At 40.1% G+C, this 25,391-nt stretch overlaps 2 protein-coding genes across 4 annotated transcripts in view; both read right to left on the reverse strand.

Moving 5' to 3' along the window:
* stimate (STIM activating enhance) overlaps positions 1–10,237 on the reverse strand; it is a 28,586-nt gene extending 18,349 nt beyond the window's left edge. For both annotated transcript variants that reach the window (XM_079578947.1, XM_079578946.1), the window contains exons 1-7: positions 9,378–10,237; positions 7,709–7,757; positions 7,534–7,629; positions 7,332–7,453; positions 5,928–6,040; positions 5,618–5,695; positions 5,330–5,473 (exon numbers count right to left, since the gene is read on the reverse strand). In XM_079578947.1, coding sequence (XP_079435073.1) covers positions 5,330–5,473; positions 5,618–5,695; positions 5,928–6,040; positions 7,332–7,453; positions 7,534–7,629; positions 7,709–7,757; positions 9,378–9,564 — 789 coding nt within the window. In that variant the 5' untranslated portion in view covers positions 9,565–10,237. The remainder of the gene's footprint in view (positions 1–5,329; positions 5,474–5,617; positions 5,696–5,927; positions 6,041–7,331; positions 7,454–7,533; positions 7,630–7,708; positions 7,758–9,377) is intronic.
* Positions 10,238–11,082: 845 nt separating this feature from the next.
* Positions 11,083–24,973, reverse strand: sfmbt1 (Scm like with four mbt domains 1). Of its 2 annotated transcripts, none has more exons than XM_079578891.1 (21): positions 24,872–24,973; positions 20,089–20,146; positions 19,900–19,994; positions 19,066–19,309; positions 18,157–18,245; positions 17,062–17,314; positions 16,246–16,343; positions 16,072–16,173; positions 15,649–15,808; positions 15,489–15,571; positions 15,135–15,261; positions 14,782–14,895; positions 14,318–14,360; positions 14,172–14,239; positions 13,913–14,052; positions 13,089–13,198; positions 12,815–12,990; positions 12,364–12,542; positions 12,058–12,282; positions 11,760–11,888; positions 11,083–11,344 (listed from the first exon to the last, which is right to left on the reverse strand). In XM_079578891.1, exons 2-21 carry the CDS (start codon positions 20,111–20,113, stop codon positions 11,204–11,206), a joined length of 2,601 nt encoding a protein of 866 aa, XP_079435017.1. In that variant the 5' UTR covers positions 20,114–20,146; positions 24,872–24,973; the 3' UTR covers positions 11,083–11,203. The 2 variants fall into 2 exon arrangements, with proteins under 2 accessions (XP_079435017.1, XP_079435018.1); XM_079578892.1 differs by lacking the exon at positions 24,872–24,973 and adding an exon at positions 24,033–24,103.
* Positions 24,974–25,391: the final 418 nt, after the last annotated feature.

Raw genomic sequence — 25,391 nt, forward strand, 5'->3', positions numbered from 1 at the left:
GAGGACCTAACCAATTTAAACCTCATACTTGGCTGACTTTAGTCCCATCTCCATGGAGACGAGCTGGAGATGTCCCGCTCCCAGTAAGGTTAAATTGTCGTTCCACATAGCGCGACCCGAGCGCGCACGGCACAATCTACGTGCACGTATCGACTCTATCCCGTAGACCTTTCTGTTTCCACCATACACATAGACGCATTTGTTCTGGACAACGCCCCCACAGAGGAGCATGCTGTACAGATCTTCATTAAAAGTTTTAAAAGCCGTGATGAGAACAAATGTGGACAAATGCTGCCCTCTGGTGGGGGTTATGGAATCATTCAGAGATACCAAGCTGTGTTAAAACAGAAAAGAAACCGCTAAATACGAACTATGAAGATAAGCTACATGCAAATATTATGCTAACTCCAGCTAAAGCTGCGCTAACAGCAGCTAAATGCTAAAATCTGCAAAATCCCCGTTTAGACCAGCGGTATGATGTTGTGAAATATTAAATCTGTATGACCTGCGTGTCACGAGTGAGGGCTGTCCACTCTCTCGTTGCCAATCAGGGGCCAGCAGTCTGTTCTCGTCACCTCAGACACTGGCCAGCACGCTTTGGCCACAGCCAGAGGTCAGTCCCAAAACCTACACCTGGTCAAACTGGTTTGGCACTGGCCTTAGTCATGGAAAAGGTCGACAAAGTGGGTGAAACAGCCATTCGGCTGATACGCGCCTGCATGTGGAAATACACCGTTACAGTCAGGCCTGAGGAGAATTGAGCTGCTCACTACAAACACACATTTATTTGGTCATTTTTAAACAAGACAGGCATCTGTACTAAAATAAATGCTCGTATTCTATTCTATTTATTCAGTGAAATGCTACACGATGTGGCTTTAATTGATTTTCAGTGTAATTGACTTCAGTGTAAAGGCAATAATTTAAACAAAATAAAGACTATTGCTCTAGGTATATTTCTGAGGCTATAAATTGATTAAAACATCAAAAATGGGATCTTGAAAACTTAAAAAGAAGAAAGAAAATGGATCCCAACATGCTTCAGGAACAGCATTTTAAACTTGTACCTGAAAAATACTATCGTCTTACAGCGGGGTGGGCAATTCATTTTCATAAGGGGCCACATGAGAAGCCTGAATTGAGTCGAAGGGCCACACCAACAATAACTTTGTGTATTTGGAATAGCTGATACCATTACCTACCGTTATTTAGAATTACTATTATTTTCTGTAAATGTTTCGCTATGTCAAGCCAAGGACACGCATGTGTGTGCATCATTATTTAGGCTTTTCAACTTTTTATCCTTGAATTTCAACCATCGCAATGAAAGCACCTCTGCGCTTGCTTCAAAGGGAGTTTGTTGTAAATCAAGCGATGCACTAGAGCAGGGTCTCCAAGTACATTTCCCTGGGTCCAAAATATATCGCTAGAGTATCGCCAGGGTCCATAAACAAAAGCTCCAAAATAAAAAAATTGTTTTGATTGGGAAAATACTATTGAAGAAACATTTTTTTAAATAAATGACTGAGCCTGGCAGGACTGCAGCCTCATAAAAACGGCTTACACTTATTGCACTTTACAAGACTACACAGACTGTCCATTTCCCACTTGACTACAATGTGTTGTTTATATCTTGATCTTTCATTATGTCAGTGCCCTCTGCTGAACACCTGTGGAATTATTTCCTTCTATTTTTATTTAAGCTGCCCCCTAGTGGCTGGGGTGAGCATTCTGGTAACTTCTTAAAAAAAAAAAAATCATAACTCCGCACAGGAATGGGCTAGAGACTTCGTGGGCCGGACTGAATCATCTCGCGGGCTGGATATGGCCCGTGGGCCGTATTTTGCCCAGGTCTGTCTTACGGTATAAACACCACATTAGAAATGTGGACATGGACATCAATTTGATTCATAAAAACATTATAATAAATTATAATAAATAGTCATTAGGTACAATGTTGGTAGACACACATTTAAAGTGATGCCACGAAGTGGAAAAAAAGGTTTTCAAAGAGGAATTCAACTCATGATCATATTTATCTGAAAATACTTTCAAAAACCCCATCACAAAACATTTACGAGCTAGCCAGGAGTCGAACCTAGAATCTTCTGATCCGTAGTCAGACGCGTTATCCATTGCGCCACTGGCCCACAGACTGACCACACCATGACACGCCCAACAAGCCCTTGTCCTGGGGAACCTACAACCTAACTGTATATTCATAAGCGGTTTCCCAAGTTAAAGGGACACTGTGTAACATTTTGGATTAAACTTTTGCCAGCAACACAAAATATGCTCCTGAATTTAGCTACACATTGAAAAAGCCATTTCTGCAGTGGGAAATCAGAGAATGGATTTAGATGAGGACCTAACCAATTCAAACCTCATATTTGGCTGACTCATCTCCATAGAGACGAGGTGGAGATGTCCCGCTCCCAGTAAAGTTACTGTCAGGTCTCAGGAGAACTGATACAAAACACACATTTATTTGGTTATTTTTAAACAAGACAGGCATCTGTAATAAAATAAATGCTTGTATTCTATTCTGTTTATTGAGTGAAATGCTGCAGTGTATGGCTTTAATTAATCAAGGTTTGTAGAGATTTTCTCTCGATGTTTTCCTTCACTTCTCCATAACCCTTGACAAAGAGGATTTCAACTCATGATCAGATTTAGCTGAAAATACTTTCAAAAGCCCCATCACAAAACATCTACGAGCCAGCCAGGAGTCGAACCTAGAATCTTCTGATCCGTAGTCAGACGCGTTATCCATTGCGCCACTGGCCCACAGACTGATCACACCGTGACAATCCCAACAGCCCCTTTTCCTGGGGAACCTACAACCTAACTGTATATTCATAAGTGGTTTCCCAAATGAAGCATGCATAACTTGTTTAGTTAATTAAGGCAACAGACTTACAGGGAATTTTAATGAGTAAAAAAGGACTGTATGGTTTCACATCCCTCAAAACAATGAGGAAAATGAAAATGGGTTGACTTCAGTGTAAAGGCCCGGTTGAAACAAAACAGACTAATCCTCCAGGTATATTTTTAAGATTATAACTTGGTCAAAACGTCAAAAATAAGCCCGTAAAAACTTGAAAAGAAGAAAGAAAATTGAACAGCATTGCAAAGTAGGATTTTGATTCAGAACATCATAATACGCTATAATAAATGGTTATTAAGTAAAATGTTGGCAGACTTGCATTTAAAGTGATGCCACAAAGTGGAAAAATGAAGTTTTCATGATCAGAGGTAACTTACAGAAAAATTAGCTTTTCTGTGATACTATCAAAAACCCCATCACAAAAGCTTAACGAGCCAGCCAGGAGTTGAACCTAGAATCTTCTGATCCGTAGTCAGACGCGTTATCCATTGCGCCACTGGCCCACTCCCAGCCTCCCCATTCCATGAAAGGCCCCCACAGCCCCCTCAGATTTAGCGTACTGTGAAAACACTATCAAACACTTAGATCCGCTGCTATCACTTAATACACCTGCACATCTGTGAGTATAATCCCACTCTTGTTCTGTGTCAAATTGTTGTTGTCTGTATCATATTTTACTTTTTACTCCTTAATTTTAATCTTCTTTATACATGCCCTGCAGGGCAGGCCTTATAGTTTTAACTTTTGTATAGCTTATTTTTGATCTAAATTCTGTGTTATACGTTTTATGTTTCACAATTGTACCGAGAATTCCTAGATTGTGAACCTGTTCTCAAACAATGGCAATACTGTAAATACTATTCTGATTCTGAAAAACCCCATCATAAAACAATTTCGAGCCAGCCAGGAGTCGAACCTAGAATCTTCTGATCCGTAGTCAGACGCGTTATCCATTGCGCCACTGGCCCACGGAGCACCACTTCTCCCCCCAGGCTATACCACTAAGAAGAATGTGTGTTTGGCAGAAGAATAGGAATGCCCCTCCTCCACAGCATGCGGAACAGGACCACCATGGAAAAACATACAACTTAAACAGTTCTTTATAAGCTCTTTATACGAGTTAACAATGTAATAATGTGGTAAGTTTACCGCCTGCTTACCAAAGTGCAATCATTATTGCACAATCTTACAGTGGTCCAAGTAGTACCAAGTCATGATACAAAGTTAAAATCAGTCTAGTTAAAAACAGTAAGTGTTAAAAATAGGTGTTAGGTGAAGTCTAAGGTGCAGTCTAACTCCTGATGTTTCTCCTCTGTACAAATCAAACATAAGGGATTAAAAATGTACACCGAGCCAGCCAGGAGTCGAACCTAGAATCTTCTGATCCGTAGTCAGACGCGTTATCCATTGCGCCACTGGCCCGACACATACTAGAGAGCTGCTCTGCGCAATACATGTGCTCCACCAGCACCCATCCCCCACTGCTCACAAAGCCACGTGCTCAGAATACCAACTGCAGCAGGAAGCTTCCAGAACGTAAATACACACAATGAATTATAAAAACCAACAAGTGATGAGCTGTATAAAGTAGGAATGGGCACTTTGGTGAAATTCTCCTAAAGTTCACTGGAATTAAAGAAATCCCAAAATATCCAGCCTATGCTCAAACCCAGACTTCTTATCCAACCACTCCTCCTACTGGTTAAGGAGGCAACAACGAATTGGAATAATTTAGTCTACAGGATTAAGTCAGGCGGCTAGTCAGGCTAAAATAACCATGAGTGGCAGCCCTACTATTGGTCAGCCTCTGTTGTGCATAGGGGTGGCCAGTGACCACCTAAAATATTAGTAAGTGGGGCATGTTGCGTGTGGTAGGACTTTAAAATGGTAAGCGTTTGTATGTAAAATTGTGTGAAAACGACACTTAGAAAATTTAAAAAGGACTAAAAAAAGGTTGTTTGGAAACATAAAATAAATAAGGAAATCTCGACAAACTGAACTTTTGCACATTTTTGTAGTAGCATGTGCTGCATGATGGCGATTACATACAATGATGCTTCTTGCAGTAAGAGTTTTGTGTCACCTATTGGATAAAAATAATTGGGTCAGATAAATATATAAAATAAATTGTGAAGCCCTAAAAAGGATTGCAGCAGAACACGGACACGGAATATTGTTTGCAGTGAGTAAAAGGATATTCATTCTAAATCTCATTCTCTAACATGTAAATATATATATTTATTTAACACAATTCACTTGGCAACGCTGAAAAGTGGGACATTTGTTGCTTCTGATTCAGAGCATCACTGAACAAGCACACCGCAGTCAGGTGTGCACTCCTGTCTCCCGCTTGTAGCAATAAGAGGTGACTGTGGTGAGAGTAAAAATCTAATTGTGTTGCTCACTGTGACGAGCTGCTACAACAACAATGACAACCCTTACCTCGGACTCGGAGTCGTCATGAGACATGGCTCTCCTGTAGCGCACTTTGCCATTTCCCCTTGAGTCTTCCTCCCTTTCTTCTAGCTTTGCTTTTGTTCTATGCTTCTTCATTAGAAAGTTATCTACAACCCAAAACATTAGGGCCTGTAGGAAAGCAAAAGGCATCTTATTGTACCAAATTTTGTATATCAAGAAAAATCATCACAAAAAATATTTAGAGGATAAGTATAACTTTCTAGATCCATAAACCCACACATGTAGAATGGATATAATAACACCAAAGCTTACATTCACAAAGAATGGAACAATAAGCATGACGATGGCCAGCTCCAACTCAGGGTTGTTTATGGGGTTGAGGACAGCCAACTGCAACAAAATAAATACAAAATTATATTGGTGCCTTTTGTGTGTGTAGTTTAGTAGACTTTCATTTAAATTAATAAGTTAGTCGTAGTAGGATATTTAATTTTCGAATAATAATTCAAATTAAAGATCATTTGGTTTGGTTTAAACTTTAATTGCAACAAAACAAACAGACACACTATCAAAAAAGAAATTAAAATATCTCTATATATTTTTAACTTGATAATGTTCTGACCGTTTTCCATTGTGGGATGAGAAGAACAAGCATGATCAGGACCTTTTCAAACATCATAATGAGAATGTAGAGAACACACTGACCAAGCCAAGCTGTGCATTGTACTGGCTCTCCTGTGAACAGAAAAGGAGATAATAGTTAGCTGTACCGATCATGTACCATCAGCTCCCTCATCAAGAAAGCCCAGCAGAGGATGTTCTTCCTGCGGCAGCTGAAGAAACTTAAAGGTCCTATATCATGCAAAATCAACTTTTTAGAGCTTAAAGCCATGTTGTAATGCTATTTCCTTATCAAAAACACCCCCAGAGTGGTTTTTGGCTTTATTCACGCAGTTCTCAGCAATCCTCCTGAATCCTGCTCTCTGAGCAGCTGCGCCGCCCTCTCCCGGTGAACGACTGACGTGCTCAGTTGTGTCGTCACAGCGGAACGGAAGTGCTCGGCGTCTGTGATGTAATGCCTTACAGCGTGATTTTAATTTGTAAAACAGCTTTTTTCATTATTTCTGTCGTAAGAAAGAAACAAAGAGGAAAAAAAAGAAAAACGTAAAAAAAAAGGATGTTCCCGAGGTGCTTCCAGGTCAGCTGGGGCCAAAACAAACGCACCCCTGAGCGTCTGAATTGGATGTACAATATCCCGCTCTCCCTTTGTCTTTTCTGTCAGCGTAGTATTTACTCTATTTACTCTACTTTACGGACAATTAAAAAGTAAAAAAACGCTTATGGCCTCTAGGGGCACAAGTTACTTAGTACTGCTTTAAGAGGGTGGAAGCAATAAGTTAAAGAGGCTAGATGCAAGTTTGCCATTTTTTACTCGCTACTGCCACCTCAGGTCATAAGTGTTACTGCACCTTCCATATTAAGCTCGTGCATGATGGCTCTTCGGACCGAATTAACACCTTTTTGAGTGACAGAGCAGGATTTTGGAAGCAGTTGTGGTGAACAGTCTGAGCTCATTCTACACATTAGGACATGCTTTGCTATGACCTCAGCTTTTAACATTTTTAAACTCTGTATAGTCCCTTTAATGTCTCAGTGGCACTGTTGCTTTACATTTTAACACATAAATAGTCAGACACAAGCTCAGTTTTAGCAAAACAGTCCTAAGTATTACAGTATTATGTTTTATTATATCTTTCAGGCGGACAGATTCAAGTCAATTTGAATGTAAACAAATAAAAAAAGAGCCTTGAGTCTATTTTCCACTTAATGTGGGTGTGAAGTATTTTGTTTGGTGTTGCTAATTATATCATTATCGTAATATTACTCTTTTATGCCTTGATATGAATTTTAAGTCATACAGCCCTGTCCCAATGTCAATGCACATTATATGGGAAAAGGGAACAATAGGAACTAGTGCCCTCTTTTGATCAAGAAAAAGTATACAAAGTACCACAATGTTACCTACCATATTCTCCAAAACGCAAAGAGTCCCACTGCCTCCACTCAACAATAGCACTAACAGCTCGTACGCCGGCATAGATTATTAACATCCCCAAAGATGCATCCAAAAGGAAGTTAATGAGATAGCTAAGACAAAAACAACAACAAAAAACAATATGAGCATTTCAGTTGTTCAAATTGAAAAAACAAAAAAACAATGGTCTTACAGTGAACAGGGATCCTCCTCTGTAAGGTCAGACAAATAGACATTAGCAAAGTGAATGAAAAGCATCCCTATGGCCTGTTTAGAAGTGTCCAGAAACCTGCCAAAGAAACACCCAGAGTGAATTTCTCCACTGTGAGATTAATAAAGTTGTTGTATATTCTCTAAAGCGACCTTACCAGATTTTCCAGGGTCTTCTTTCATGTTTGGGCTCTCGAAAACGCTTTACTGTGAAAACATACAAAATACATGTGATGAGCAAAGGTGCGCCTAAATAAATGCATCTGTATCCATTCACAGTAAAACAAGACTAATCTTATGACTTCCCTTATTTCTTGGAGCAAAGAGGTAGTGTTAATCAAGGGAGATAGAAATGATCCTGTATGTAATAAAACCACATGCTGCAATTTTGCAACACGATACAATTCAGTCAGTCTACCCCAGGGCAGCTCTTGCTAAAAACTAAGCTCATCACCACCAAGTATGGTGCGAATATTGAAAAGCAACTTTGAGTGCCTGGAAAAGCGCTATACAGTATAACTAGACTAAAATTAGACTAATCTATTATTATTAAAGCTAGAAAACATGTTCTTTGCACAGTAATTTTCATGTAGACTCAAAGATGCTTTGCTATGACCTCAGCTTCTGTTTTGAGCAAACCATGACTTCAGAACTGGGTGTGAACCGAATGTCTAACTGAGCCAAAAGAAACATAGTCCAAACCCAGTAAATGCAACCACTGTTTTACCAATGGGTGTATGTTTTTTGTACAATAGGTTGCGTTCACGTGACATCACAACATTCTAAAGAGCCCATAGTTTTAAATTGAGGTGGGGGGCAACTGACGGTAACTATGGTAACTGTGGTAACTGGCAAAATGCATATTTTTATGTCTTTGTTTTTTGGCTCATATCTCAGTCATTACTGGAGGAATCCACATGAAACAAAAATTGTCACAAAGTTCATTGTCTCCTCTGCACATATGAACTAATGTCCAATTATTTTTCTCCAAAAAACGTCAAAAAGTGGTGACAATATGATACGAAAACATGACCGTGATGTTGTCCAATAGAAAGGACTTTCAGACATAAAAATAATATCACAGGTTTGTGAATCCAATCACGATCAAATACTGATGAGGAAACCCATTTGTCAATTTTCGTTTTGGAGATTTCTTACAAAAACTGCATTTCTCCCATAGAGTTGTATTGGCCCTGCCCTCCATCTGACATTATGACATCATCACATTCTAAATCGTGAACGCCACCTATTACCATTTTGGAGTACTTAATACAATCTTAAAAATTAGAATAATGATGAAAAAAATATACAAGTTCAACATAGGGCTGAACAGTCAATGAAAAAAATATCCAAGTATAGTATTTCTCACAAATGTTGTGATTGCAATTAAATTACCTACTGTATTTGGTTTAGTGCAGATTCAGCTGACAGTATACACTTGCACGAATACTGAATACAGTTGTTAGGGCTGTAGTCAGAAGACTAGTTCAGTGCCTAACGTACACAACACAAGAAGATACACCAAAGATTGGGGAAAGAGAAAAAGGCTTTAGGTTGTTAATGAGAATAAGGACAAATCAAACATTTCACCATGCAAACACAAAATGCATCGTGCAACTTAACTTTTAAGAACTTTTAGATGATGAGATCATTACAGACCATCAGCCCAAAGTTAATTGCAGTGATGCACTAAAACAACTTTGGATTTCTGCTGTCCTGACGCGCAACGGAGACCAGGCATTCCCATAACTTACATAGTGGCGGTGTGAGGTTCAGCTGGGTGGTGTAAATATAATGCAAGTTAGATATATCATGACAGACACTCACACATTAGGATACTGAACGCCATCATAGCCAGGAGTCCTTGCAGAAAAATCCCAAATGAGTCCATCAGGGCCCCATTCTTGCAGCCACCGGGCTTTGCACTGGGGGCCACCGAGGAGATGTTGCTTGGGGACAGGGCAGGCTGTGCCCCTGGAGCAGTCAACATGCTGGCTCCACTCACAGCAGCCATGAGACACGACAAAAACACGGGGCACTCGAGGCAGATGTTGAAAGCGGATGTTGGTCAGCTAATCGACAGGCTGCACAGAGTCTCAGGAGAACGCTGGTGTGGACTCATTCTCTTGGTTTATTCGAAACGCACATGTTAGTTTGTCACTATATAAAGGCGAGGAGTCACGTATGAAGACAAGAAAAAACCCGCTAATTACAAAAAAGGTACCACACTGGGTACATGTCACTTCAAGATGGTTTGGTTGTACAAGCAGCACATAAAATGGTCATAACTCGTGCATAAGACAAGATAATTGCACAAAATGCAGAAAAACAGGGTGTTTCTGCCTTTGTTTAAAAGTACTAAAAACACGCGTTATCATGAACACATTTATGTTTAAATGCCAAGCGAAAGGTGTCCAGCTGCTGGTGGGAGGCAGCTACCATCACTTGCTAGGCTAGCTAAAAGCTAACAAGCGTTTCTGAAGTAAGCGCACGCTGAACGAAGCAGTAAGTACTTGAACTTATCATGCAATGTTCATGTTAACAATCGGTTTTAAATTCGATGCTGCTACGCGTGTTTTCCTATAATATTTTGTACAAATGCTGCATCTTGTAAGTAATTGCAGGTCACGGTTTGTGAAGTATTTCCAGCTGCTTCCCTGCTCGGCACTGTCCCCTCTGTTGACAGACGTACATGTTACGTATGACGCAAAATAACCAAGTGCATGCTGGGAAATGAAGTTTCACACCATGGAAAATATGAAGAGGTAGTTTGAAGTCGCTTTACGCAGCTATTTTATTGGGTTTCAGTCTGGTTTTAGTTGACATACGAAAAAAAGGGGGGAAAGGAAAACCCATAAGTGCAACTAAAACAGAAAAAAAAAAACTTTCTAAACACAGTCTAACACACCATAAACGTGTCAAACAATTTTTACACATGTCCATCAAGCAGTTTACATATTAAAACACTTGCATGTATAATGCATGAAAATTTTAGGGCAACAACAGATCATAGAATAGTGCATTATTATACACTAAAACATACTTAATTATATACACTGTACAATATTATACTGAATTACATATACAATATACATGTAATGGTTCAACTTGTGCTTACAGAGCTGCTGTACACTTTTTTTTTTCAACCTACACATATGAAAATGACCAGTTTACACACATTTAATATTATTACTTTTTCATACAAAGTCACACTGGTGTTTGGAATTAACACATAGATAACACTCTAGTAAATCATTTAGCCAGTTATTTCTACATCTATCCAGCATATTATATGGGAATAGGTCCCTTCCTTGCAGTGCAGTATATCCAGCTCACAAATTAAGTTATGTAGATAGATGTCTGTTTGAAGCCATAAAACATGTTAGGGGAAAATGTTTAGGATGCAATTCTAAATACAAGAAAGCTGTTAATGACTACTGGCGGTTGAGTAGAGGGATAAAAAACATTCACACTGCCTCTCAAAAGCCTCTGAGCCTTTAAATATAAGTTTACTTAGACAATTATTTGGTTGACCCATAAGCCTACTAAATGCTTCAATTTACACAAAAATGTTTCTACTGTGCATCTTGAGTTTTGATTTTGACATATGACCAGTGTTCCCCTCGTTTTTTTTCTGTCTGTTTGCATTTGTGCTACGTAGCAAACTGTTGATAAAATGCCAGTTTCACTCTCTCAATGTGGTGGCAAAGCTTGATGGCTGGTCCAAGCTTTAGGTCCATGCATTCCTGAACTGTGGGTAGATTCAGCAAAAGCAGGGCCTGCCCATCAATTTCCTGCAAGCATATGAACATAATTAAAACAGATTAATAAAAAAGAAAGAGCTCAGACGACTAATACAGGACTGAACTGAACAGAAATCCTTACACCAGCAAAAATATTACTTCACCATGGCAACAACAAAAAACTCAAGTGTCTAAATCTGGAGTTCATCATTGATTCATACTTTTATGCACAAAACAAGATATTTTCAAATATAAGCCCTAAAAATATTGAACTACTTGAACTGACTTGAAGTTCTGCAATAGCACTTCAACATGTTAGAGAAACTAGTAATAGTCAACAGAAAAAAAGCATCTATTGGCATGCACAATTTTAAACCTAGCCTAACTTTTCAGCCTTGATTACGACACCACAGTGATAAATAATATTGCCATTATTTGAAGTTATTGAGCATCTTCAGATTAATACCTGATCCAAGAAAATCCTGGCGAGTGGGGCACAGTCGGTGGTCCTGATGAAGCGCACAACATCGGTAACACTCCACTCCAGAGGGCTGGTCTCCAAACACAACTTCTGAGGAGGCTCGATCTTTGAGGTCTATTGTAACAAGAGTCAAAAACAGAATCTTGAAATCTTTTTCCATGTCATTATCCTTGCATACCAGGGGCGTCCAGATCATTACACTGGGGTAGACCAGAGGTGCCACTTAAATATGCATTTATTTATTTTTTTAACATGCAATGTTTAATTAAGAGTAAGCCCTTACTTTTGGTGAAGGAGGGTGGTTCTCATCATCAGAGAAAGACGGAGAGCGGGGTTTCCTGCGCCGGCGTGTGGGCCGTGGTGTTGCCGGCGGTGATGGCGAGGGTGTAGTTGGCTGGGATTTGCCAACAGATTGCTCAGAGTCATCCTGCATATCATCCTGCAGCTCTGATCCCGAGTCATCACTAAAAGAATCATCTTCATCGAGATCCTCTTCCTCTCCACTTCCCTGGGACAAAATAGATCAGTTGGTAATCATTAGTAATCTTTTAACCAGATGCTTAAAAGAAACAGATACTGTACACCGTACCTGTGGTGACCCAGCAGGGGTGTTATCAACAGATGCTGATGAGCGTCTCTTCTTATGAACAAAGAGCTGCTTCCTCCTCTTCCTCCTCCTTCCTCTTCTCTTGACTACACCTTCCAAATTGGAGTGGCCCCCGGGAGGGCGGCCGACCCGTTTACTCTTCTTTTTTCCATAGTAATATGCTATGGTATTACAATAACAGAACAGATTTCAAAATATGTAATGCAAGTCTGTGTAAGAAGTAGTCAGGCTAAAATGGATTATAGTGTTGTGTTTTTCTTATTTTAACCACAACAACATGAAAGATAAAGAATACAACAAACAAACTTAACAAAAAACTTTAGCATAAAAAAAACCTGTCTTTAAATAGTTTCAGGCTTGCTCTTTCATAACCAGCAAAGCACAATCAAGTATTAACAATCTTTGATAAAATCCTCTGTTGGAAGCCACCTACTGTATTTGGTCTTGGTGAGCACAGAGCAGTTCTCCGAGCAGCGTTCTAGTACCATACGAGGCCCAAATAGGTTTGGACAGCATTCAAGCTTGATGCAAGTTTTCCTGCAGAAGTCCGCGACTCGGTCTGCAGTGCGGACAATTTCCACTGTGGCCCGATAACTCTTACCCTTATATCTGAAAATGTAATGCAAGGATTTAGTCACAAGCGCAGCATGTGCTGATAATAGTACAGCTTTGTCTCAGCAGAAAATCTATTATAGGTGTTTCCTCACTTGGCTTTAAGCGTCTCTCCATGGCCTTGCCAGCGGCTCTCCTGATCCAGCTGCAGCTCTCTCAGCACACGGCTCGGCTTGTATGCAGAGTTTATGAGCAATGTTAATACCTGAATACAAAGTAGAAGCAAAACAGATCTTACACATAATGTAATCTACACCACATGAAAAATATATTTCTTACATATTACATTCTGATTGGAAACATTTGTTGTTTTGGTTTCTTTTTTTCAAATCCTACTTCCTTTTTTAAAATATACAAATCAGGAAACTGATTGCGAGTATTATTTTGCAAAAGGATGTGGTTTTGACATTACATTCTGCACATTACGGAAACGGCTATAAAATATTATATTAAGATTGATATCTGTATATCTTTCGGTGCACATGAACATAATGCTGAGAATTCATTTTGCTGCAGTGAAGACTGACCTATCCCACCAATGCCTGAGCAACCTGTGAACCTGCAAATCCTTCTCTCTGAGTGAGTTCCCTTCTGACATGAAGGTCCAGTAAGAACTGGTCATTAGCTCATTAGCTTACATTTTCCTTGCCATAAAGGAGTGCCTCAGGATGGGGGATGCCCAGGGCAAAAATCCATCTCACTGCTGACTGTTCATTTGTACATCACATTTGCTTGTGTGCTTCACTGTTTGATGTCTGTGTCTGTGCTGGTTTCCTAACTGGTCATGTTTGTAAATATGCAATATTTGCGCAGACCTGTGAGACAACCGCTTTTGTAATATTGGGCTAAAACAACTTTTGCCATTGATACTTGGGTAAATGGAAAGCAGAAAGACAGTATAACAGGCTCTTCTTCTCACCTCTTTCAAAACAAGGACACAGTTCCCAGGACCAATGAACTGAGGCAGCTCAGCGATGCGCCCCTTATTCAGGTACGGCCCAGAGAAGCAACGGTGATTAAAGTAGATTTTTGGACTGCAGTATTTTCCATTGCCCTGCCCTGCAGATACACACACACAAACTCTCCATGAACAGGGTACACAGACACAGCCAGCATTATCACCAACTCATCTCCTTCAGAGGTCAGCAACTTTGGCCTGAGATCGGATTCGGACCTACCTGGTTCTGACTGGTTCGCTATATGTGGTTTGACATTATCAGGTGACGATGATTTAGGTGGTATTCTGCTGCAAAAAATAAAATAAAACAAAAAAATAAACATCACATGTTTTTGGCTTGTTTTATTGTAAACACATTCTACTTACTGCTTCTCAGGCTGGACCACTGCAATCTTCCGTTCTTTCTCAGCTGAAAGAGAGATTCAGACCAGTGTTGTCATTGATCAGGACTACAGTATTATATGTAATTGGTCTACTACTTATCACAGAGCATTTTACATTTGTTAAACCGTTTTCTACCACATCTACAGAAAAAAACATTGGCTGTGGCCACACTTGCTGTGGCTTTTCCAAAGAGATTATGGCACCACAATATTTTTTTTGTAATTTAGGGGATTATTCAATAAGCGTTTGCTCAAGTGCAAAGTGAGTAGCACATGCAAAAGTATCGTATCTACATATCAAACTGACATATCAAAGAGGATAAGCAAAAAAGCGTATTTTTTATTTACAATGTCACCAAAGTGTTTTGAGCTGTGGGAGTCTTCATCAGGTTCTGCCTTGATAAATGACCCCCATAATGTTCAAACATGAAAGCAAAAGGCAGTTACCTGGGGGCTTGATAGGATGGACAAGTGGGTATCCATTTGTTTCACACCAGCTGACAGGAAACATGTCGAGAGAGTCAACGTGAATTATCAACTCGGGCATTGGTGTTTTCAGTCCTGTCAAATGCACATAGGAGATATTTTAAATATTAAAATAAAACTACATTGTACATTCAGTGAATACAACAATTGTGCACTAAATATGATCACACAAACAATGAATTACAAGAATCTTCAAATATGTCAATTCAATTCTTAGGATTGGGTTGTTTATGCTTGTTTCCATACACATCATCCCCTAAAAGTAGAATTTTCTCAAAATGATCTGACATGTATTTCTGAGTGTCTAGCCTCACCTTCCAGACCGAGCCAAATGTATTGGCCTTTGACCCTGGTGACTGTGGCCACGTGAACATGTTCTGGTGACATCGGGTTGACAGCCTCTAGTTTCATTCCTTCTTTGAAACTGTGCTCACTCTGCTCCTAAAAGGTAAGAAACAAGCCTTTAATTCAGTAAAATGGACCAGCTCACACTTCAGACGCAACATTACAAGGTGCAATTTTCAACCACTACTTCATAGATCATTGTTGGCTTCTTTCTTATTGATCTATGAGTATCACACTATGTCAACATACCAGACACAGTGGCACGAAATAGACCGTTACACAACACTACTATGTTAATGTAAATGTGAGTGAGAAGGACTTACTGTTGGAAAACATTGCTGAGGAGCAGCTTCTGTCTCACACTGTTTAAGATAGTCGGCCCAGTCAAAATCTGGACCCTGGTGCCCTAAACACAAAAACAATAATGCATAAAAACAAATTTGGGAGTTGGGAGTGGTTGAAATTAAGCTCAAACAGACAGACCTGGTGGAGGGCAGAGAGTGAGCCCGTTTTTGAGGCTCCATTGAGCTGGAAAGATCCCTGGACTGTCTCTGTGGCACAAGAAGGATCGGCCTAGGCTTTCAGAGTCTTCAATTCCACAAAGATCATCCATCTTCACCAAAAAGTACTGCTCACTAAAGACCTAAAGTACACAGCAACACACAGATTAAGGTTAGCAAAGGAAGTGGTTTTCTTGTTTCAGTGTAAAGATTATTCATGCACTGATTGTTTGTTTTCAGCAGCTGCTTGGATGTGTGTTTTTTCAGAAAAAATTGTGAACCACAAAAGATAAAAAAAAAACAGTTATTAACTACTTAAATTGCATAATTACTGGGAAATAACTAATAGGATGTAGGTGAACCATGCACATCAAACAGGAAAATCATCTTGAGTGAAGTCAGTTACCTTGGTGATTGTAGCAGGTCGGATTGAGATGGGAGCAGCAGGGTCAACAGCCTCCAGTTTCATCCCTTCTTTAAAAGTGTGTGGTGCTATGACAGGCTGATCCTTGGGCAAGAAGGGAAAACGACTCTGTTATCTCAAACTCACATCACATGAAAAGGGGGAAAGCAATAGTACCTTTGACAACTCTGCTGAGAGAGCTTCATCTTGAGGCAGCTCGCTGATTCTCCGTTTCACCTCTTCCCACTCTTTTTCTGTCCGCAAAGCCAGCAGCTCTGAATAAATACATACAAATCAGAATGAACACAAACTCGAAACTGTTACTGTATGTGGATGACTAATGTGCATCAGTTTGTTCAAATGTCTGTCATGTGGGTGAAGAACTCAATAGTTAATACTTATGCAATCCTGTAAGACAGTGTTTCCCAACCAGCGATACTGGGACCCTAGGGGGTATGCGAGCACTTAGCAGGGGGTACTTGGAAATCTTTCAGGTCTAACATACAGTTTAACTGAACAACATTTCAATATTTTGAAACAAAAAGAGGATGAGCTGAGGCACTCTGAATTAGCAGAAAAAAATGTTTTATTTACAGACCACCGTGTTTCGTCTCAATGGAGTCTTCATCAGGTTAAGTCAACGAGTTTGAAGGGCACCTGATTTGTAAGTTTGTTTGCAATTTGTAAGTTTGTTTGCAATCTTTTAGTAAATTTACTCTCCTACTACGGTGATCCAGCGAGCCTCTTCTCTTCTAATATTCCAATATTATTTCAAAAGAAAACTAGAGCTGGCGTTAGTGTAGATGAGATTCAGCTTCTCCCCAGTGGTTTGATAATACTCACCTCAGTTTAAACGGATTAGGACACCAAACGGGATGTCCTGTTTTGTCATACCATTTCATTTTTATAATTGTTTGTATTCATCACAGTGAATTGGAAATTTTGATCAATTGCACAACCCTACTTTTTACACTTTGAGTGCATGTCACTGACCTGCAGGTGGTCCGAGGGTGCAGCCGTTCTCCGTGGCCCAGCCGGGTGGGTGGATGCGTGGGTGGAGGTAGAACAGCCACAGAGTTGCAGGTGTATCAGGGAGCCCCTCAGTGCCCACCAGACGCAGCTTGAGTCTCCCCCCGACGTTCTCCTCCACCTCTGCAGCCCAGGCCTGGCCCAGCTCCACCCCATCCTGGAGCTCCACATAACAGCCCGCACTGAGCAGCTCGACTGGGTCTCGACCTCGCAGCGGCTGTGGACAGTGGAAACATCACGATTTATACTTGACAGAAGGATGTATTTGAAACTGAATTGTTTAAAACCTCTGGTGTGGCTCTCATGAAGTGTAGTTAAGTTAAGTTATACTGTATTAATCTCTGTAGAGAAATCCCTGTAGAGAAAATAGTTCACTGCATTTGACCCATCCTCAGTGTTGCATGGGGCGACCTGTAGGAGCAGTGAGCTGCCAGCGTGGGCCGGCGCTCGGGGACCCATCTCCATGATGTGGAGCCAGGCTGGTGGTCAGAAACACCTGGCTGAAGGGTTGCACATGTTTTTATAACCTACCACTAACCTACGCAGACATGGGGAGAACATGCAAACTCCACACAGAAAGGCATAAATACATGAAGTGTATTTATGTGCTGCAAAAAACAGGCCTTTATATCTAAAATGATCACAAATATAGATGAGACTATAGATAAGACTTTCCCTATAATTTCTTCAAATAAACCAATTCAAAACACTATTCCAAAGATTTCAAACTATACCTTTAATAGATGGATTTAAGATTATTTGATCTACATGACTTTTAAAAAAGGATTTATCTTCTGTTGTTTGTTTAAGCTGCACACTGCAAGACAACTGAAGACACAGGGAAGCGTGTGTTTCTTACATCTCCATTCTTCTGCCATCGCTTTGCAAAGCACTTTACAATTTCTGAACTGTGACTGTTTTGTATTTTGTAGATATGTTGTTTTATTGTCCATTCATCAAACCACTGACACCACGAGACCTCAGACACAGTTGCTGAAGGACAACTGACATTATTCTTTGTGTGTGTGTGGGGGAGGCAGCTGCTGCAGTTGGCCTTACCACTTCCAGGAGGTTGGCGGGCGCACCGTTCTCCTCAGCCAAGGCCTTTTCCAGCAGCGCCTCCCAGTCTTGGTGCTTCTCCCGTACACCTGTTAGAGGGAAGATTTTCAGTCTGTAAAACGACTGATCTTACTTTTGTTTTTAGTTTTTCATGACATGATTAAATGAGGATTTTTTTTTATTACAAAAAATGAAACAGGAAGGCATTAAAGGTGCATTATGCAACTTTTTATACGGAAAACAAAGTTGATATTTTTGTGTATTTGATCTCGTAGTGACCCAGCGGCTGTATGAATGGTCAGCATGGCACCTTAACTTTCCCATCACTGTCGTCTCAAGGACGCTCTAGGATCAATTGTTTTGTAGGTTTTTTGTTGAGCAGAGAAAACCTACAAAACAATTGATCCCGGAGCGTCCTAGAGACCACTGTAATGGAAAATAAAGGCTCCATGAGTGGTATGAGTGGTCAGGCTTCCTGACCACTCATACAGCCGCTGGGTCACTACAAGGTCAAATATGCACAAATATAGAAAAATAATTGCATTAAAAGTTGCATAATACACCTTTAAATCTAAATGTTGTGGTCCAAATTCTTTACAGGGATGAGTTTATAGCTACATTTCACAACTTGCGGAGTCACTTTTCAGGGTAATTGTCACAGAAATGCTAGAAAACTAACCTGCAAGTTCATTAAAGGGATACAAATGCTTTATAATTAGATGAACTGTGTTTTCCCCACAGATATCTGAGTTTACAATTTGCTAAAGGAGGGCAAAACAAATATCAATCCAGAGCTAGAAAAAAAAAATCACACATAGTGCCTTTAATTTCTGATAAAAATCGATTAAAAGTGCCTCAAAGTTTATGTCAAAACTATTATCACCAAGAAACTTTGCCCCCAGCACTCACCCTCGGGTGCCCTCATGGTCTTGCCGTGCTGCCGGCTCCAGCCCAGTGGGTGCAGGTCTGATGTCATGATGTCGCACCAGAAGTCCGCCCGCCGGTCGTCTTGGTAACCCTCGTACCGGAGCAGTAGTAATTGGCCACAGGTGGTTATGATGTTAGCCACCCAGTAAGGCTGGTCAGGCTCACTGCGCATGCACACCTCTAGCCTCATACCTGGGGAGAGGCCGGTCTGCATGTCCTGGTCCACCTGAGACACATAGAAACCATGTCCAAATGCTCTATTATAAATTGTAGAATATGTTATGTTTGATGATTACTGGGTCAGATCAACCACGCATTATACTCAAGTCATTAAGTTGGCAAAAAAATGTATGTTCATTGTCAATAAATCACTTTTATTTGACTAAGGGAGAGGCTTGTTTTGACAGGGAGAAAAACACCAAAGATTATAAGGCATTTAGTTTCATGGATTGCCTCTAGCCACAATCTGACAGAGGAATACAAAGACGGTGAACTGATGGAATAGGAACACACATCAAGGAAGAATGGTGGTGAAAATACACTAGCCTATAGATATCATAGGGGAAAAGATGTAAACATATGACAGAAGCTGCAGGCAATATCACAAAATACATTAACGTCTATCAAAGGAAAGTCAGAGTTGGCAAAAAGTTTGAAAATAGTCGTTCAAATGTTCCTTTGTCATTTAATCAACACAATAGAGGATATTTCTTTTTTGTATTTAGGGCCAATTGTACATTATGTTGCGGTTCTAAGTACATAAAAAAAAGCAAATGGAGTGAGTCAGTGGCCAAAGATTTGTTGATCACCACTTACATGTTTGAAGGCATGATGTGGCACGGACAAAGCCCCCGTCTCCTCAAGGTAATCATCCCAGTTAAAGTCAAGCACGTCTTGAGCAGAGTCCCCCTCTGGGACACAAAACATGAGTCAGAATCAGAACACGTTTCCAACACTCGAGATTTTAAATTGGTTTCATGTAGCTGGCCACAGAATTGCTCTTACCTGATTCCGGCGACTCCTGACTCATGCTGGTGCCCCCTCAAGGCCAAAACTTCAAGGACTGCGGAGAGACAAAGCCATGAGTTACTATAGAGAGAATGAAAACGAATTTGCTATACACACTTTGTCAGGAGATTAATAAGTGCTATGGAGATGCATGTTGGTATTCTATATTACAAGTTACAGTTTTAAAAATGTAATGTTTGTATTACATATTACTGTTTTAAAAATGCAGCCGAGTTACACTACCTTGAGTTACTTTTGGAAAGTATAGCTACACACAACTGCAGTTCTCATACTTCAATCACCGCTGTCCAACTTGATTTGGTGCTGAATTATATTTGGGGGGAGTACATGTAAATTCACTTGTAACTTGAATTGTAATGACTCATTTATTACCATATTTTGTGTATGTAATATGTTAGTTATATCCCTTAGTAACTGAAAAAGTAATACATTTATGTAACTTCTGTAATACGCTACGACCCCAACACTAGTCCGATGAGTAATAAGTCAGTTTCGTAGATGTTTTTAATGGTGCATGTGTGGCCTATTTCATCTCATGTGAAAACAACTACCAGTATATGTGAATTACCTGAGAAGGATGACTGGTACAACAGTCCTCTCTTACTGCAACTCTGTTTACAGCTGCAGATCTTAAACCTCCTTGTTTGTTTGCGTCGACTATGATTTTAGCAAGTGTAGTGCAATAATCTCAACTATTAAACTATATTGATGTGGCTGTCACGGTAATTACTATTAGGGCTGAAAGATACATCGTTATCATATTGATATCGAGATATAAACATAAAATCAAAAAAGCAAGATAATATAAACGATATAGATTTTGAAACTGCACTCCTTTGTATTATGTTTTTATTTTTTCCTGAAAAATGCTTGGTTTTCACCTCACCCATATCATATCGTATCGACATCGAGATATCTGGCATGAATATCGAGATATGAAATTTTGATAAATGATACATTTTTGAGCTAAATATAACATTTATTGTCTGTACATTTAAGAGCATTTCCCCCCTATGTTGTCTTTGTAACTTTCATTTTTACGGAAGAAAATTTAGTTACATTATGATTCAGAACAAAGGCTTAATGTCTGTTTCATGCTTGAGAGTTGAGAGTTTTTAGCATCTTTAGAGTCAGTGAGATACTTTCCTGCCTCAATAATATATCGAGCTTCAAATTTATTATCGTGACAGGCCTACTGGGCAATTTAAATTACTGCCATTGAGCTTTTTAAATCAAGTCTGCAGCTGATTCTGGGTCAGTAACAGCAGTTTTGAAAAAATAAAAAAAAAGTGTGTTACGTTATTGGAGGGGAAAGCACTGATTTTTCTAAGCTGAGGTTAATTTAAAATGTTTGTCTTGTCTTAGCTGGTTGTTATGTCCCAGTGGTAACTATAAAGAGCTCTTAATCGTCAGCATGTGCCTCGTATTTTCCCATGCGTTTTTTAAACGTGTATGTCATTGTCAATACCATCTAACCTCGAAGAGCTCCTGCTACACATAACGGGACCCCTTTCCTTTGTTCTTGTCTTTGCTCGTGGTTTATAACAGTAAAAGCTATATTTACACAATCTGATACAAAATGGAGACAAAAGGTAAACAATCATGCTTATTAGTTTTGCTATGTTTCCCACCATGAACAAAAACATCAAAGAATGGTTAAAAGATTTGGCTAATTTGAAAACAACAAACAATCATTACAGTGCATGTGTCACTTCTTGGCAGCGAGACGGTATTGATGGAACTTAATGAAATGGCTCTTGTGGTTTCGCTTTTCAACAACACAAATATTAGCTGTTAATTATGCTGCCGTACACAACTGCCAAACAGACACAATGGAAGGTCATAGTATTCAATATGCAATAGGAGGACGCTATGTTGAATATCTGTATCATTTTGACACACGGTTTTTAAAAGATATTGTGTTAGCGTTGCATAAATATCTTTGGAGCATCAGGCATTTAGAGTCATAAGTGAATCTAAAGTAGCATTTTGGAGGAAGGGACTTTGACGTGAATGTGGGCCCAGACGTCTGCTCTGACACATTCAACCAACCCCACAGCTTTAAGAAAAGAGCGATTAAATAGTTTAATGCAAGCAGGACGGTGCCATGAATGTGAAAGAGCAGAGGGGGGAGGCCGCGCAGATCTCTCGGTCCATTCAGAAAGCCTGTCAAGCCTGTTATTGTCACATGTGACGTCTCTATTAAATCAAGGGACACAGTCAGGGTGCACCCCACCCCCCGACCCGGACCGGCCGCTCTGCCACCACGACCTCCGCGGCCCCCCGGGATCAGCCCCGTCTTTGACCCAAGACCCCTGCCCAGACTCCTCCTGTCAGGCTAACCCCACCCAGCGGTGCTTACACACACTCCACAGGGCCCTGCTGTGCCCCCAGGTCACACCACTGACACTGGAGTGGAGAAAAGAGCATTTGTTAGGATTTCTAAAAAAAAAAAGAAACGCTTCCAAACTCCTATAAAGATGACTAAGATGTTTTTTGTTGGCGATACATTAAGATGCAGTAGTGTTTAAAAACAGTATAGGCCATTGCAATAGATGTGTTATTGTAGTAGGCCATCTGTGCCCGTGAAGGTTTGTATCAGGAATAGGGCTGCAACTAACGATTATTTTGGAGTCGATTAATCTATGGATTATTTTTTACGATTAATCGATTAATCGCTTGGCTGTGAATGGTGAAGGAAAATTGTATTTTTTCTATTTTTTTTTATCACATATAGCTTAAGTGGCGCTGCTTGAAGATGTGTTGATGGAGTAAACTAAAGGGAAATGTTGGTTGGAGGCTCTATTCATGACATTTACAATAAACAAAATGTACACAGACCCTAACTATATAAACAAAGTAGGATTTCATCAAAATACTACATTTTTATGTCATTTTTGCTCCATTTTAGTCTGTGTGAACCAGAAAACAATTAATCGGTTACTAAAATCTAAAATAGCTGTCGACTATTTCAATAATCGATTAGTCATCGATTAATCGATTAGTCGTTTCAGCCCTAATCAGGAAGGGCGTGGGAATTATGATATGCCAATCAGTGCATATAGGGCATGTGAAAAATGTAACTTATCTAAACTCGCACATATAGGCCATCAAATCAGAATTCAGTCAACTTATACAAATAGTGAATAAATAATCTTGTAATTGGTGATATGTTTTCTATAGTCCGAAATTAAGGTACTGTAATTGTAATTGTAATGTCTTTCAAAGTAAAAAACTGTCATCATCAAACATCTGTTATCTCATATTACATTGTAAGGGCATATTACTCTTTTCCTGACAAGCTGCTCATGGTGTTGGACAGTTATTATCCCCCTGGATTTAGGATAATCTACTGCAAGGACTAAGTCACCTTTGAACACCACGAAAAGAGGAAGAAATGCAACTTCCCCAGAGGAAACCAATAGGTTGGTGCACACATAGGGTGAGGAACAAGAAAGTGAAAGAGCTTCCATTTAACGGTTTCCACCACTAAACCTACATCGAACTGAAAGTCTTCAATCAGCCTTTGGATATTGCTGTGAGGCTGTGTTGAGAGGGCATTTTAGAATAAACATATCAAATACCCTCCTTGGATAAGACACTTATTCAAAAAACTGGAGTGGGTTAGGCGCAAAGGTTAAGAGAATCTTTTGAAGATATGGCCTGACTTATTCATTCCAAAAGTGCCAAACAGAGCCATCTCACCCGTTTCAGAATTGATGACAGAAAAGACATGGCAACAATAAGTTATGGGTGGCAATTACATGCTGCATTTTCCAACACATTTTATTTCTAGCGCACATTTTCAAACCAACGTTTTTTCAAAGTGCGGCACAACAATACGAAAACAAAAATAAACTGTAACTAAAAACCTAAGCATAAAAAAGCAAAACAAGACAAACTAACAAATCGCCACATGCCAAGTAGACGGAACTCAACTAAATCCAGAAAAGTGATTTGTGAGTAAAACAACCTTCAGGTTAGGTTTTGATTTGGAGCTGGGCTGTGCTGCGTTGCCTTTGCGCACGTCATCTGAATGCTGCCAGTGATCGCTTCTGTTGCACAATGGGGAAGTTAAGTCCTAGTGAATGAGGTACACGATGCCAAAATGTGAGCATCAACAGTAGAATCTATGGACAACCTCTACGATGGGTCTGACATGGTGTTCTTAGTGAATTTTTGGGCTGCGTTTTCTCGAGAAAGTTAGATCGATCGATCGAGATCACAAGATGTATGAACAAAAAAACAAAACAAAAACTGGCACGCACATGCACTCATTTTAGGAAGGCCAGTGACAAACATTTACCTGCCTAAAATGCTTATACACTGGTACTACCAGTCAGCTTTCGCGGCAGAAATTGACATAAACGCAATATGGCTTCGGCTACAGTGGCGCATCCAACTTTGAAAGAGCGTAGATATTATATAAAATACAAAGAGCTCGCTGCTGTTTTAGGAACTAAAATGCGCTGCAGTGTTGATGAGAGTGGTGTACGACCCACTGGCACATGGTAAATTCACCTCTGTCCGAGTCAAGTTACTGAACGTCACGACTTAGGCAAAAGCAGCCTGGCGAGCAGCGAGTAGGAGCAGCAGCAGCAGCAGCAGCAGCTCTACGGGCGCTACACTCGACACCGACTCATCTTTTTGAGAGACGGGAAAAAAGACGAGTGCGCGACCACAGGACAAAACATCACTTGCAAATGGTAACCAACAACGCACGTTAAGTGAATATTTAGTCACCGAATTTACTACTTACCTTTAAGTAGTTTTTCTAAGTCGATTTTTAGATCCGTTCCTCTCCGCCTGCTCGCACACCACAGCAGTACAAAGTGTCCGACTTAAACTGCGTCAAGCCCGGTTTGCCCTTTCATAATAAAAGCAGTACGTGCAGCCGTAACGTCCATGGATTAAACCTAGAGTCCGACTAAATGTGCCAAAATAAAGGCAAGGCGTCCACGCTGTGTGTTTGTGTATTCATTTAATTCACATTTTTTTTCAGAATGGAACCCAGGAAGATCAACTGACTACACACAATGGCGTCCACATAAACAAATAAAGGTTTTATATCATATTAGACTACAGCCTTGATAAACTAACCCCTTCTTTTTTTTAGCGCCATCTCGAGATAAATCCCGACCATTTCCGCCGCTGCATTAGTGAAGTGCATCAGCTTGACGCATTTTACACACGACCTCATTCCAATATGGCACAAGTGGCCACTGCGCATGTTCTGCCGCCTGTGTGCCTTTGAGCCGGGCTGCATCACTCCATGTTCG

Source organism: Gobius niger, assembly GCF_951799975.1.
Source record: "Gobius niger genome assembly, chromosome: 20".
NCBI lineage: Eukaryota > Metazoa > Chordata > Actinopteri > Gobiiformes > Gobiidae > Gobius > Gobius niger.